General features: G+C 31.4%; 1 protein-coding gene across 1 annotated transcript; it reads left to right on the top strand.

Annotated features, from left to right (window-relative positions):
- Window positions 1-4,728: 4,728 nt before the first annotated feature.
- Window positions 4,729-14,318, top strand: SULTR3;1 (sulfate transporter 3;1). Its single transcript, XM_022303030.2, has 12 exons — window positions 4,729-5,176; window positions 6,063-6,270; window positions 7,200-7,371; window positions 8,352-8,417; window positions 9,590-9,703; window positions 10,930-11,046; window positions 11,858-11,984; window positions 12,096-12,382; window positions 12,663-12,853; window positions 12,999-13,084; window positions 13,170-13,246; window positions 13,798-14,318. Exons 1-12 carry the CDS (start codon window positions 4,831-4,833, stop codon window positions 13,984-13,986), a joined length of 1,980 nt encoding a protein of 659 aa, XP_022158722.1. The 5' UTR covers window positions 4,729-4,830; the 3' UTR covers window positions 13,987-14,318.
- Window positions 14,319-15,014: the final 696 nt, after the last annotated feature.

Raw genomic sequence — 15,014 nt, 5'->3', positions numbered from 1 at the left:
AATATATATGCCAAAGCGTGTAAATTGTCACTTCAACCAAAGACTTCTTTTCAAAATCGGTTTCTTTATTTGGATGATGTATAAACATGGAACACCAAGTCAAGAAAAATGGGCCACACCAACATAGACAAAAATATTGATTTTGCATATACAAACCAAATTGCCTTGGTTTTCATTTTTCAATTAAGTTTTCTTTTGTAAAAAAATATATATTTCAAAATATATTTGTGATATTCTAGCTGTATAGACGAGTTAGATATATGTCAACATGGTTAGAGGTGGCAATGTTGGAGGTAATTAATATGGCACTTGAGAACGTACTTCTTTGACATTGGCGTGATGATGTTTTCCCCGATATCTTTTAAATGCTTAAGTTAAATCGAATTTCAAGTTTGAAAGAGTTTCAATAATTAAATAGAGAAGATGATTTGACCTCTTCGATTCATCCACGTGTATGTACTGATAAGAGAAACAACAATATGATGTGCCTAGTAGTAGAATTGCTAGTAAGGTCAAACATACACACCAATCACAACTTTAAAAAACATGACATGTTAGAAGTGGGTGAATATAATATCAATCTCAATTTTTGTTGTTAGGAGCTGGTCACAAGTAAACCTCTCGACGTCCTATATGAATAGTTGTGGTGTCACTACTATAGTCACAATTGTGCAGGATGTTATAGGTTGGTGCAAAATGTAACATCGTGTTATTGGGTGCATACACTCCGTGTAAAGGTTATGAGTAGTATGGCTAAAATATACTCTACGTACATCCACTAGGTTATAGCTCACTTTGGACTTGGTATAGCTTCCTGGTTTTTGACATGGTCGGTTAGCTACAACTCACTTGAATCAAGTAGCATTTGTTAGGAGTACGCATATAGAGTGTTGGAAATATTCAGGGCGGTGGAATTTCTGAAATAATAAATACAAACTTTCAATTAAATAACAACAAAATATAGAGATAAGAAAAGCCTATAAATTTTGGATTGAGGCACGTTCGTAAACGTTACGTTGTCCATAGAGAAGATGTACCCCACTGCACTGAGTTATTTGGTACTCGACTCCAAAGATACAACAATTCTTCCAGAGACCTTGTGTAACAGTTTAGTTCTCTTACAAATACCCAATTATTTATATACTTAAAATCATAAAATTCAAAACCAAACTCTTTTGTATTTTACAAAAAAGAAACTTGTGGAAAACTCTGTTCAAACACACCTTGGGAACTTTGTCCTAGACTGTCACCTCATTATTAGAGAGTCTAAGTTTAACAAGTTACAATCACTCCTATTTATTAGGAAGAGTTGACTGATCAAGTTAAAGGAGACAAATAACATGATAAAATAAAATAGTAAATATAAAATCTTTAGATTTCCAACACAAAGTTACACATTTTCATAATACATAGGTAAAGACAATTATCTCTATTGGGTCGAGACTCTTTGAATAAAACGCCAAAAAAAATTATGATATCGTTGTCTGTTACAGCATTTGCTCTCACCTAACTAAACTACACTTAAACTTCACACTAACATACGATTTAATCAATAGTGAGATTTACCCGAAGCTTATTTGCGACATCCATTTTAATTCATTTACAAAATACTTAAATCTCAAATTGGATTTGAAAAACCATTCCAATAACCAAAATCGTGTCGGATTTGTCCACTTTTTAGGTGTGATTTTGTTTAGTGCAACCAAAATGAGATTGTATTGTATTCTATCCTTGAAAAAGTTTTGAATTAGGTAGCCGCTCTTTCCTTCATTAAAAATCAATAAATGAAAAAAAAAAAAATCCCACGTGGCAAAATTCACACAATTTCAAACCCGCTGACCGAACCATCAAAGGTTAGGCTTTAGGAAATTATTATAGAATTGAGCAATTAAGACTTCTAAAAGTGATTTCTCCAATAATTAAGTCTAGGATTTTAAACTTTCCACGTGTCCCATTGGCCCCGGTACACGTGGCAGAACGAACTCGCTGACTCATTTATTAATAGACACGTCACATTATTATTTGTGGTCAGTGGTCACTGGGGGGTGTCTGCGCTTCGGAGATACACTGCACGTTTTTTCGCTTCCGTCGACATTTATTTATTCCATAAAGTTTAATTATTTATTTCACGCCAATAGAAAAATTATAAATTTTGCATTTTTTTAATATATTATACTGGTATTTTCACCCGTTGAGTTATGTTCATTTTTCGAATTCAATTATTAACTTGAAAAAAAAGATAAATATATAAAATAGTCCATAATATTTTTCGGTAATTCTCAATTTATTCTTAGAATATTAATTGATGGATTACTAAAGTCGGTCTAATAATCATTTTATTTTTTATCTTCTATTTTTAACCGTTTGTGTTTAAAAAAATACTATTTCCATTTATTTATTTTATTTTCCAGTACTTTTAAAAATAATTTCAAAATCTAAGTAAAAAATGTCAAAACTTGAGCCTTTTTAGCATGTTTGATTTGTGACTAGCTAGGCCTAGATACTTTGGTGTAATTGGGAATATGCAACTTAATTTTGAGTGTTAGGTTAATTAGCTAAATTTAGCTCAACTTAATTCATAGCGGTAATTGACATATATATTTCCAATCAAAAGGTTGTAAGTTCGATCTCCCACCCCTAGATGCTGTACTCAATATAAAAAAAAAAAAAACTAAATTTGATTTGAGCTACTAATTAGTTATTTCGTGCCCAAATTTATAATTCATAGTTTTAAGTCACATTAGTTTCATTAATTATTCAAATTTAAATTTTAAATTTGATAAAATTGAATTTTTAAAGTTAAATTTGATTAACTAATCTCTAGTACAAAAGTAAAAGGTATCTTTTTTTTTCTTGAAAAAATTCAATTAACACCCCTAAAATTTGTAGGTTGAAATCAATCCAAACTTAAACTAATAATTATACCGATTAAAATCCTAAAGTTTCGTAAGTGAATCGATTTACACTCTTTGTTATAAAGTTCTTTTTGAAAACCGCTAAATTAGAATCGAGTGTGATAGTAGCTTTTACATCAATGTGTTGGTTTTTCATCTTCTCTTATTCCTAAATTTTTCATCGGGTGAAATCCCACTACAACCTATTGATTCAAGAAGTTCCTTCTAATATTTTATTAAATCTTTCACTTAAACAAATCTACACACAAGTGGGAATTATGCATTAATGATTTGTTAAATTAATGAATAAACTTCAACTGAAGGTGTAAATTGATTATTTATGAAAGTTTAAGGATTTAAGTGATATTCTTTTTTTTTCTGAAAAAGAAAAGGAAAAGTTTTAATTGATATTAATTATTTGTTTAGGGTTTTAATTTATTCAAACCCAAAATTTAGGGGTATAAATTGATTTTATTTTTTTAATTAGCTTGGTTACGTATAAACAAATTAACATTTGTTAGTGACATTTTTGTGATGTAGGTTGATTGGTGGTTTACAAAGCCATATAAAAATTTAAATTTAAATCATGAGTTCAAGCTTCTTCTATAATAGCATTCCATCCACATTCACATCAACTTTTACAAGATTTTACCCTTAAGTTTATTTTAATAATTACATTGCTTATTAAAACATATTTTAAATTTATGTATTCAAATTTCTACGACGTTTTTCATTCAGATACTCTTTTTAATCTTATCTTTAGAAGTACAACAATTAAGTCTCTGTCGACTTGAACATAATTCAATTATTTAACATACATATCATCAATCAAGAAATTGGAAGTTCGAATCTCCCACTCCATATGTTATTCATACGGAAAAAGAAAAGGACTAAGCTTCTAACGTTAGAAAATGTACTTGAAAATGTCTATTAAAATTTATAACATAATACAAATTGTGTCAAAATTTTGGATGAAGCATGGTCCAAATTAATCTCTTGTCTTGACCAACTTCATAATTAGAAGATTTCCTTAAGCATCATAAAACTAGTTCCAATTTTATTAGAGCACGCTATATGTCTAAATTTCATATTTATTCCACTTTTTAATAGAAAAAAATTCATATTTATCCCTTGAGAAAGGAAAGATTTTATTTTCTTTTTTAAATGTAAGCTTCAATTTTGTTTTTATTCCATATGCTTTAGTCCATAGTGTTGGATAGTTTTTTCGGTTTAGCCCACACTGTTTAAAAAATTTCAATATAATCCCTCATATTTTAGTATTTTTCAATTTAGATTCTCACCATCGATAAATATTAAAACTAGTTGATGATAAATTTATACAACGAATTGGTATATATTTAGACGATAAAATATATTATTTGTGAGAGAAAATTTTCAAATTCATCCCTCAAATTTCGAAGAAATTTATTGAAATTTTGAGTTTTCTTTTCCTTATAACTTTTTCTCCTCCAAACTTCCACTCATTTACTAAGTATTATACTAATGTAAATTTACCATCAATTAGTTTTAACTTTCACCATGAGTGAGAACTAAATTGAAAATCATTAAAAACGTAAAGAAATAAATTAAAAGAAACTTAAATAATAACGACTAAATTTAAAAATAAAAATAAAAAATAAACCGCACATATATATATATATATATTAGAATCAAAACTAAAATTGGGGACGTGTGTACCTACAAGGCAACAGTACCGGTGGGACCCACCGAGCACTGAAAAAAAATTGCAAAATCACACGGAAGCCCCCGGCGCGGGCCCCACCTCTGTTTTCTCTTTTTTAATTTGAATTGTTTTTATATAAAGCCACCCCTTCCTCCTCCACTCCTTGCAAGCAAAATTACGTACTCTTCTCTTCTCACCCACATCCACAAACCTCCTCTCCCTTCGCACCCACCTCCTTTTTTTTTCCTTCCGATGGGTAACGCCGACTATGTATACCCATCTTCGGCGGCGGGCGGCGGCGAGTGCTCCCACCGGGTGGCGATTCCGGCGCCGCAGCCGTTTGTGAAGTCGCTGAAGAACTCCCTGAAGGAGACGTTCTTCCCGGACGACCCACTGCGGCAGTTCAAGAACCAGCCGCCGGCGAGAAAGATCCTCCTCGGTTTTCAGTACTTCTTCCCGGTGCTGGAGTGGGCCCCGCGCTACACGTTGGGGCTCCTGAAATCCGACGTCGTTTCAGGCATCACCATTGCCAGCCTCGCCATTCCTCAGGGCATCAGCTACGCCAAGCTCGCTAACTTGCCCCCCATTCTCGGCCTCTGTAAGTAAACCCAACAAACTAAATTACCTCCCTGCCCCCCAAACAAAATAAAAAAATAAAACATCTTACTTTCTTGTTTCATTAACTTTGGTTTATTTATTTAAAAAAGTGATAAATTTGTATTAATTTATGTATGTTACGGAGTGATAATTTTAGTCTCTTGTTGTAAAATTTTAACACGAATTTGACACCTATCGAAAATTCTTTAATATAAAATAATAATTACATTTTAAGAAATATATTAATTTTAGATTAAAAATAATAAAAAATAACACGAATTGAAATTTATAATAAAAAAAGTTAGATTAAAAATAAAATTTATAATACAGTAAGTAAAATAGACCAAAATAAATATTGTGAGAATTATTAGTATTTAAAAAAGTAATAATAATAATAATAAATGAATAAGAATACCTAAAACTTTATCTTTCTTTTAAAAATAACTCTTTTTTTCCTTTGATCTCTCATAAACTTTTTTGAAACTTCATGAATATTTAAAATAAAAAATTGATGTGATATAATCTAAAATGGAGGGAAAAGGTTGTCGATTCTCTATCTAATTTTTATTTTAAAGTTTTCTTCCTACCTAATTTTATTTTAATCTGTTTTATTTATTTTCAAACTTAATTTTATATTTATTATTTCGTTGTCTCAAATTCTATCAGATCAATTTCTCACTCAAATATATTTCTTTCCAACACCATTTTTCAAACGTCTAAAAATGTAGATGTGTTTTTTTTTTTAAGAAATAATAATTAGAGAACAAAAGCAGGGGTCCCACTCGCAGCAGTGTAAATTTAGTTTTGGTATTTTGAGATATTGTGGGATGGCGGTTGTTGTGAATAATCTAATCAGAAATGTGATATTTGGAAACTAATGGGCGCAGATTCAAGCTTCATTCCGCCGTTGATCTACGCGATGATGGGAAGCTCGAAGGATCTAGCGGTGGGGACGGTGGCGGTGGCGTCGCTTCTGATAAGCTCAATGTTGGGAGCGGAGGTTAACGCCGCACAGAATCCCACCCTCTATCTTCACCTTGCCTTCACCGCCACTTTCTTCGCCGGCGTCTTCCAAGCTTCCTTAGGCCTCTTAAGGTAAAATTAATATCCACTTCCCCCTTTTTAACTTTTAACTGTCAATTTTTTAAAAAAAGATGGTAAAAAGAGTCATAAATATTTTCCTATTAGAAAGGGTGAAAATAATTATTGAGAATAGAAATTTTAACCTCCAATTTCAAAGCCAATGAATAACTATGTATTTAGAGATAGGTTTAGATTGACAATCAAATTAAACGTAAAAAATATTAAAAGCCCATTTGATAACGTTTCTAATTTTTTTAAAAAATTCAAACGTTTTATCGGTAACTATATTTGTTGTTTCTCACTTTTTGAAAACATTCTCTTTATTGTAAAATATAAATAATGGAATTGTTTTATCATGTTTAAATTCATGTATGTTGGGATCCTGTAATTCTTTTTTTATTATTATTAGAAATGGAAGAGGAGAAATAAGAAATAAGAACGTTAACCAAGGGTCTAAGTTAATAATGTCGGATGTTTTAAGATATTTAGTTAAAATATAGAGATATAAATTAAAAATTACCGCACAATTTTTTCTTTCTTAGAATAGATTAACCTTTTTCTAATCAATCATTAAGTATTAATTATATGATAGGATGGGCTAAGTTTATTTATTATTAATTTTGGGGGAAAAAAACAAGGGGAATAATAATATGGATGAGATTCTTGATTTTTATATTATTATATAATATAATGTGAAGGAATAATCTTGAAACAGCGAAATGCAGATCCATTCCCTATCATATTCATCATCACTTTTGCCTTGTCTCTGCCTAACTCTCTCTCTCTCTCTCTCTCTCTCTCTCTCTCTCTCTCTCTCTCTCTACCTATGATATAATAAAACAAAAATAATTAATTGATTTATAAAAGCCAAATAAAAGTTTTTTTTCTTCTTTGATATTATAGTAAAATTGAATAGTTGCATGGATATATGGATGTTGTAGGTTAGGGTTCATCGTGGATTTTTTGTCACATGCAACCATAGTCGGGTTCATGGCAGGCGCTGCGACGGTGGTGTGCCTTCAGCAACTTAAAGGCATCCTCGGCCTAACTCATTTCACCCACGCAACTGACCTTGTCTCCGTCCTCCGCTCCGTCTTCACTCAAGTTCACGAGGTTCTCTTTCTTCACTTCTCAAATACTCTAATTAAAAATTTCAACCTCGTTCAAATTCCATGATGACGGTCTATCTTAGGAATTAGTAATTCAAATGTGTTTTCCGGCACCAAATGTTGTAGGATCAGATGGTTGCCTTGTGAGATTAGTCGAGGTGCGCGTAATCTCACCCGAACATTCACGGATATCAAGAAAAAAAAACCTCATTGTTTGGTAGGAGGTTAAAATGTATTAACAAAATTAAATGAAGTTTTAGGGGTGAAATTGGAGAATAACATAAATATTAGGGACTGAAAAAAAAAGAATTAATTTTGGTTGTAGTGTAGACAAAACAAGCCCCACTTCAATTCACATGTTTTATTTATTATTATTTTTTTGTGGTTAATTTTGAAAAATAATAATTGATTTTATGAATATATAATTGGAAAGCTCTCACTTTTTTGTTTCAACTTTAAAGCCCTACACCACGTGCCTTGTCTATATTTATACTCCCACTCCTATGCGTCCTATCTATTTATAAATTTTGTCTGTCCTTTTAACATTTTTTTTTTTAAAAAAAAGCATGATATGAGAATTTTAAAATGATATTTAACTACGTCGTAATAAATTATTTCAAGTTAATAAATTATTATGATTATATGATCATATAAAGTTTGGTCGATTTAGATAGTAATTATCTATTTCAGCAAATTAAAGATGTATTTATGAGTGATAGTAGAACGAGTGATTTAAAAAAATAAATTTAAGTATAATTGAAATCATACTTTAAAAATCAATTTAAAGTGGTTTTAAACTTTTTTAAAATAAATTTTTTAATTTGTCAAACTTGATCAATGAAAAGAGAAGTGATTTTCACAAAGGTTAAAACACCCCTATCTCGTTTCTCCTCTTTCCAATTCTAAAATAAGAATTGGAATATTAGGTGTAAGTTTGATGCTAATTTTTTTGTTAATTATTTTTGTTTAACTGATCTATTGCAGTGGAGATGGGAAAGCGGAGTTTTGGGATGCGGTTTTCTTTTCTTCCTCCTCGTCACTAGATATTTTGTAAGTTAATATAAATTCATGTCATCTATCGTTGAGTTAGGTTCGTGAAAAAGATTTTTTAGTTATAAAAATTTATCATAGATTTAATTTAAATAATTAGACAGAGTGTCACATCATATACCCACTAGCTCATTTTTGTGGTAAAAAAAATCATGCATGGCACCAACCAAAATTTACCAAATATTTAGGCAATTTTGGATTTGGGATTGTCAAGTGTCCATCGTCCACGTGGAAAGATATCATTTAATTTTTTTTTTCTATTTTTAATAACAAGCAAGATCATGTTGACTATCTTTTGTTGATTTAATTAATTGTATTTAATCATCTTAATTACTTCTTTGACAAGCCAGAAGAAGTGGATTAGAGTTTTAAGTGATGGGTTAATTAGCAAAAGTCACAAGTGTTTAACTCAAATTTGATGTCAATCCGTACATGACTTAGCATATTAGACATGTCATCTAAAAGCAATCGTTCTATAACAATTTCGTTTAATATTTAATTTCTTTAATTTAAGTTTATAACAACTACATGTACCTATATTTTGTTTGCTTTAGATTTTTTTTCACTTTCAGAAAATATATTTTCGAAATTTTAGTCAATTTCTTTTTTTCTTTTATTTTATTATTATTTTTATTTTTTGAAATTTTTGAGAAAGAATAATGAAGGTAAAGAAATAATGAAGAATAAGGTTGGTACAAGTAGTTAGGAATCACTCTTTTCTTGATTTGAACTTTTCTTTGCTTTTAATTAATTATTTTGGATAGGAATTAGCTTCTTTCCATAGTATAATCTTAATTATTTTAGTCTTTTTCCTCTCAATTTTCATTTCAAATTTTCTTCTACAATCACCCACAAACTTCTTGTTCACACCCATTTTTCAACCAAATATCCAAGCCCACCCACTTTTTCAAGCATTTAAAACATTTTTTTTAGTACAACATGTGGCGGTGGGTTCCATGAGATTATTCGAGGTATGCGTAAACTGGTCCGAACACTTACGGATATTAAAAAAAAAAACATGTGACAGTGAGAGATCAAACTCACAACCTCTTGATTAGAGATATACGGTAATTACCGCTAAACTATGTTTGTTTTGACGGGTCATTTTTCTTTTCAACTTGGAATCTTTTAACATTTATAATAGTGACACTAAATTTATGTGAATATGGCAGAGCAAGAAAAAGCCAAGGTTCTTCTGGATATCTGCAATGGCACCTTTGACCTCAGTGATTCTGGGCAGCCTTCTGGTGTTTCTCACTCATGCAGAGAAACATGGCGTCGAAGTGGTAAACTATTTTTTCTTTTTCTCCATTTTATTTCTCTCTCTACAAATTAAAATTAATTAATTATATTATATTAGAGTTCAGTCCAATTTTTGGTACCTCTAAAACAAACAAAATTCAGTCTTGGCCGACTCTGCCAATTTAGAATACAAACAAAATCTATGGCTTCACATGAATGAATATGAAGTTTTTGGTTTAATCATATTTTGTTATCATACATTTCTTTCAATTTGGTATCCAATGATATGTTTGGTAATATATATTACGCTTCTTTTTTTTTCTTCGTTCTTTTCCTGGTTGAATCAAGAAAAATACAACTATTTTTGTACATATTTTTTGTTTCTTCATTTTATAAAAAAAAGAAATGGTAATCATTTCTTGTTTTGTTTATTTCAAATTTTAGATCTAGAAAGGAAAAGGTTTATATGAAACTAAAAAAAACCATTATATTTCTTGTTTGATATTTATTGTGCAATTTAACAATAAAATTTTTTATCTATTTAAAAAGAACTATGAATAGAAACGAAAAATAAAAAATTTTATTTTGTTGTTTCACTCTTTGGAATAAGTTATCAAACACTTAAATAAATAAATATATATATATATATATAATGGTTCTCTTTTAAGCGAATGGGCCCCCACCAATAATAGAATATGTTTCATTGGTCCCATCCTTTAGGTTTGATTGGACCTTCTTTCAACCCTTTTTCAAAAGTTTCCTCTCTTTCTTTCAACTTTTCTTTTTCGTATTGACAAATAATAATAATAATAATAATAATAATAATAATAATTAAAGGTTAAGTAATATTCATGTTTCTTCTTTTTCGTTTTCACGATAACGAAACTAGTTTGGTTACTATCTTTTATTTTGAAATAGAAACATGTTTGGTTAGTATTTTTTGTTTTTTGGTTCTCTAAAATTTTAAATTAAAAAAAAGTAAAATTTTTACATGGAAATTAAATATTCAAATTTTATGTTTGGTATTTATTTTTCTAATATTTATTATATATTTAATAAGTCAATAATGAATTAATGATGAAATAATATTTTTATTTAACAACATTTCAACCGAGCTAGAAACGTAAGAAGACTTGGCCCATTTGGTAATTGTACACTGTGTTTTATATTTTTGAGCAAATAACATTTGTTTAGAAAAAAGATTAAAAAAAAAGAAATTATTTCTATTAAATAAAGAAATAGAGAGTTAAAATAAATAATTTATTGACAGATTGGAGAATTGAAGAAAGGGCTAAATCCAGTGTCGATCACAGATTTAGTGTTCGTGTCGCCTTATCTTTCCGTTGCAATTAAAACCGGCATCATCACTGGCATCATTGCTCTTGCGGTAATCTAATTATTATGCATTTTTCTTCTATCCTTTTATTTTTTTTCTAAAATTTAAATATTATTTTCATCTTTTTTATGTATTTATTTTAATCAATATACTTCTAAATTTTGTTATTTTAGTCAGAATGTTGGGATAACGAATCAAGTTTTACTACAATTACTTGACATAGATTTGGATGACATCATTTTTTGGTTGAGTATGACTTCGACTATTCCTCGAACCAGAGGTGCTATTGGAAGCACTCGCACTGGCAAAAGTTTTGTACCCTGATTCCCTAAGGCACTTCGAAGGAAAATTTTCACATTAGTAACGAAACAACTGCATTAAGGGTCCCTTCATTTTTATTATTATCTCAAAATTTTAGCATAATTTCACCCACTAAAATTTTTTAATTATAACCATAAATTTTATATCATAGGATTTTCCTAATTTTGTAAATATAGATCAAAATATTAACTTTTAAGAGTGTTAAGATTAACAAGGTCCGATAGGAGAGCTCCTAAATTGAAGGTTTCGCTCACTCGATAGGAGCGAGTACTACACAAGCTCGTAAGTCAAGTACGGAAGAAGTCTGAACTACAAACTTTAGAAATAGGAGTTACCTTATCTTGCTTGCTTGTAGCGAAATTTCTAGCACATATTATTTTATGGTACTAATAGAGATTAAAAGAGATATTTTGACGTTATAGAAACCAAAATAAAAATAAAAAGAGATGTGAAATAAGATCAAGGAAAAATAGTTTAGGAGTGAAAATTGAAGATGAGAATCAATTTTTGAATGGGATATTGATATTGATAATGATCACAGGAAGGAATAGCAGTTGGGAGGAGCTTCGCGATGTTCAAGCATTACAACATTGATGGCAACAAAGAAATGGTAGCCATTGGCACCATGAACATGGTCGGCTCTTGCTTCTCTTGCTATCTCACCACAGGTAAACGCACAACTTCCTCCTCCAATTCCATTATCTCCCAATTCAACTCCCATTACTACGGAAACCCCCATTCGTAATATTGAAATCCATCGGAAATCGCACAATTTGCAGGCCCATTTTCGCGATCGGCGGTGAACTACAACGCCGGGTGCAAGACGGCGGTATCGAACGTGGTCATGGCGATCGCGGTCATGTTGACGCTCTTGTTCTTGACTCCCCTGTTCCACTACACTCCTCTCGTGGTGCTTTCTTCCATCATCATTTCGGCCATGCTTGGCCTCATCGACTACGAGGCCGCCATTCACCTCTGGAAGGTCGATAAGTTCGATTTCGTTGTCTGCATCGGCGCTTATGCCGGCGTCGTCTTCGCCAGTGTTGAAATTGGCCTGGTCATCGCGGTATGATGTGGTTTTTTCTTTCGAGTTTTTGGGTGCGCCCGTAAGGTGTTTGATAAAATGTCTGCCTGAATTCCCCCTCTGTATCGTGTCGTTTTTTAGGGATCTCAATAGCCATTGTGCATAAAAACTTAATATGACATAATAATCTACTAGCTAACTAGGAGGTCTTGTGTTTGATTTTGAATTATGTAATGTCATTCCTCCTCCATATAGCCTATTTAGCTTAGGCATTTTGGAGTTTAGTGTGGTAGTCTAATAATCTTGATCCATCTTATTGCAGGTAGCAATATCTGTGCTTAGACTACTTTTGTTCGTCGCAAGGCCGAGGACGCTTGTGCTCGGAAACCTTCCCAATTCCACTGTTTACAGGAACGTCGAGCAATACCCGAATGCTGATAATGTTCCTGGCATTCTCATACTTGAGATTGACGCACCCATTTACTTTGCAAATTCCAGCTACTTGAGAGAAAGGTATCCCATCTATCACATTGGCACATGCCATTGACATACATTGCAATGTCAACTTTTTCTTTTAAATAGATGTGGATTCGAGTGAATCATTACTTGGATGGATTTTTTGGAAGTTTGTCCTGAAGTCAAAACTTTTATTCTTTAGGATTATAAGGTGGGTTGATGAAGAGGAAGACAGGATAAAAGCTTCAGGAGAAAGCACATTACAATATGTACTATTGGACATGAGTGGTAAGTATTGGATCTTTAACTGCTGAAATGGACGAACATGTTGTTTTGTTTTGAACCAAACTCTGAGAATTAATTTCCTTTTCAGCTGTTGGAAACATTGACACGAGCGGAATAAGCATGTTTGAAGAAATCAAGAAGATTTTAGACAGAAGGGGGTTGCAGGTACATTATTTCACTGTTAAAAACTTCCATTTTCCTGCAGCATATTCTCTCTTTCAACTGTAAAATAGATTTAGAAGTTAAAAATCATGCAAAGCATTTGTATTGTCGAACTTCATATGGATGAGGTTTGATCCTAGGCGTTCATCTGACAATCTAAATATATGTCAGAAAATTATGATAATTTAAGAATGACAAACCTTCTTATTCAAGAACAACCATGATAGGATATACGTATAAGGAAGAAAACCAAAATCTTACTGAAAATATAGAATTTTGTACCTATGTGGCAACTTAGAAAACAAGACTGGCGAGAATAGAACCGAATAAGTTTAGGGTCTTTCTCAACTATGCAACTCAAACATGAGATGAGTCATTCTCTGAAAATGAATTGCGTATTAGCGACCGTAACTCTTATTAAATTATTGTTTATCTTAGGTTTTTCCAGAGTCTCCTAGAATCAACAAGACTATTATCAGCTCATTGGGCCACTCTTTTAAATCTTTAATATTTGTCATCCACTTGAAGTTCTTTTTTCTTTCCTATCTACGCAGATAGTCTTGGCCAACCCCGGTGCAGAGGTGATGAAGAAACTTGACAAGGGCAGGTTCATCGACAACCTCGGACACGAATGGATCTATCTTACAGTTGCCGAAGCTGTAGCAGCCTGCAACTATATGCTTCACTCCTGCAAACCAAACCCTGAAACGGATGAGAAAGCAGAGCGATGGAACAATGTCTAAGACATTGAACGATCAATGATCTTATTGTTTACGAGGAACGCAAGCAGAGGCATTGAAGGAGCAATGTCACTGTGAAGTCTAAAGCTGTGAATTCAACTTGTGGGGTAAATTTTTCCCCCCCTCTGAATAGTGTCAGCTGTAGGTTAAAATAACAGATATATATGGAATTTATGATGAAAAAAGAGAGAGATGATGATATGAAAGTGAGGGAAATGCTTGTATTGTATTGTGTTGTAATGTATCTCTTCTGTTTTCTCAATGGAGAATTACTAATTGTAAAGTTGTGCTCTGAAAGTAATGCTAGGCCTTTCTGATGTGATATTTCAAGTCCACCATTGCAATGTCAATGACACGTACACAACAGGAGAAATATATATCCTCTGATTCATTTGGTAAATATGAGAATATTTTTTCGTTTCAAATGAAAATGGTTAAATTTGCGACGCTTTTGTAAAGCTTTAGGGAAAATTACAACATTTATCTTAGAGTAAAGTGCAAAGTGATATTTTTTTTTATTTAGTAAAACACTATGTGAGGTGGGGATTCGAACTTATAAACTTTTGATCGGAAATAGGTGATTTAACCCATTGGATTCGATACTAACATGAGAGGTAAATCGACATTTCTACAGTATTACAAAAAAAAACAACAAAAAAGAAAAGACAAAACAAAAAAAAACAAAATATATTGATAAAATATAAAATACTAACAAAATATTACTAGAGACCTAATATTAATACTAATAATTTTTAACTTATTTAGATATGTGAAATACTTTATAATCACTATTTTTTTTGTTTTTACAAAGAGAACAAAACAGAACAACTACGAGACACCAAACAAACATTTCGAAGAAACTATCCTAGCAAAAACTACATGAACTTCTTCAAGTCATACACGATTTAAACGTTGAGAGAGAGCAACACGAGCTAGTCGATGCGTTGCACTATTCCTTTTGGTCAAGATATATATTTTAACTCGCTGAGTAGATATGGTTATATATATTTTTTAATACAATATATGGATTG

This window comes from Momordica charantia (genome assembly GCF_013281855.1).
Source record: "Momordica charantia cultivar OHB3-1 chromosome 9 unlocalized genomic scaffold, Mcharantia_2.0 BLBB01000009.1, whole genome shotgun sequence".
NCBI lineage: Eukaryota > Viridiplantae > Streptophyta > Magnoliopsida > Cucurbitales > Cucurbitaceae > Momordica > Momordica charantia.
This window is presented reverse-complemented; position numbering and strand designations above follow the sequence as displayed.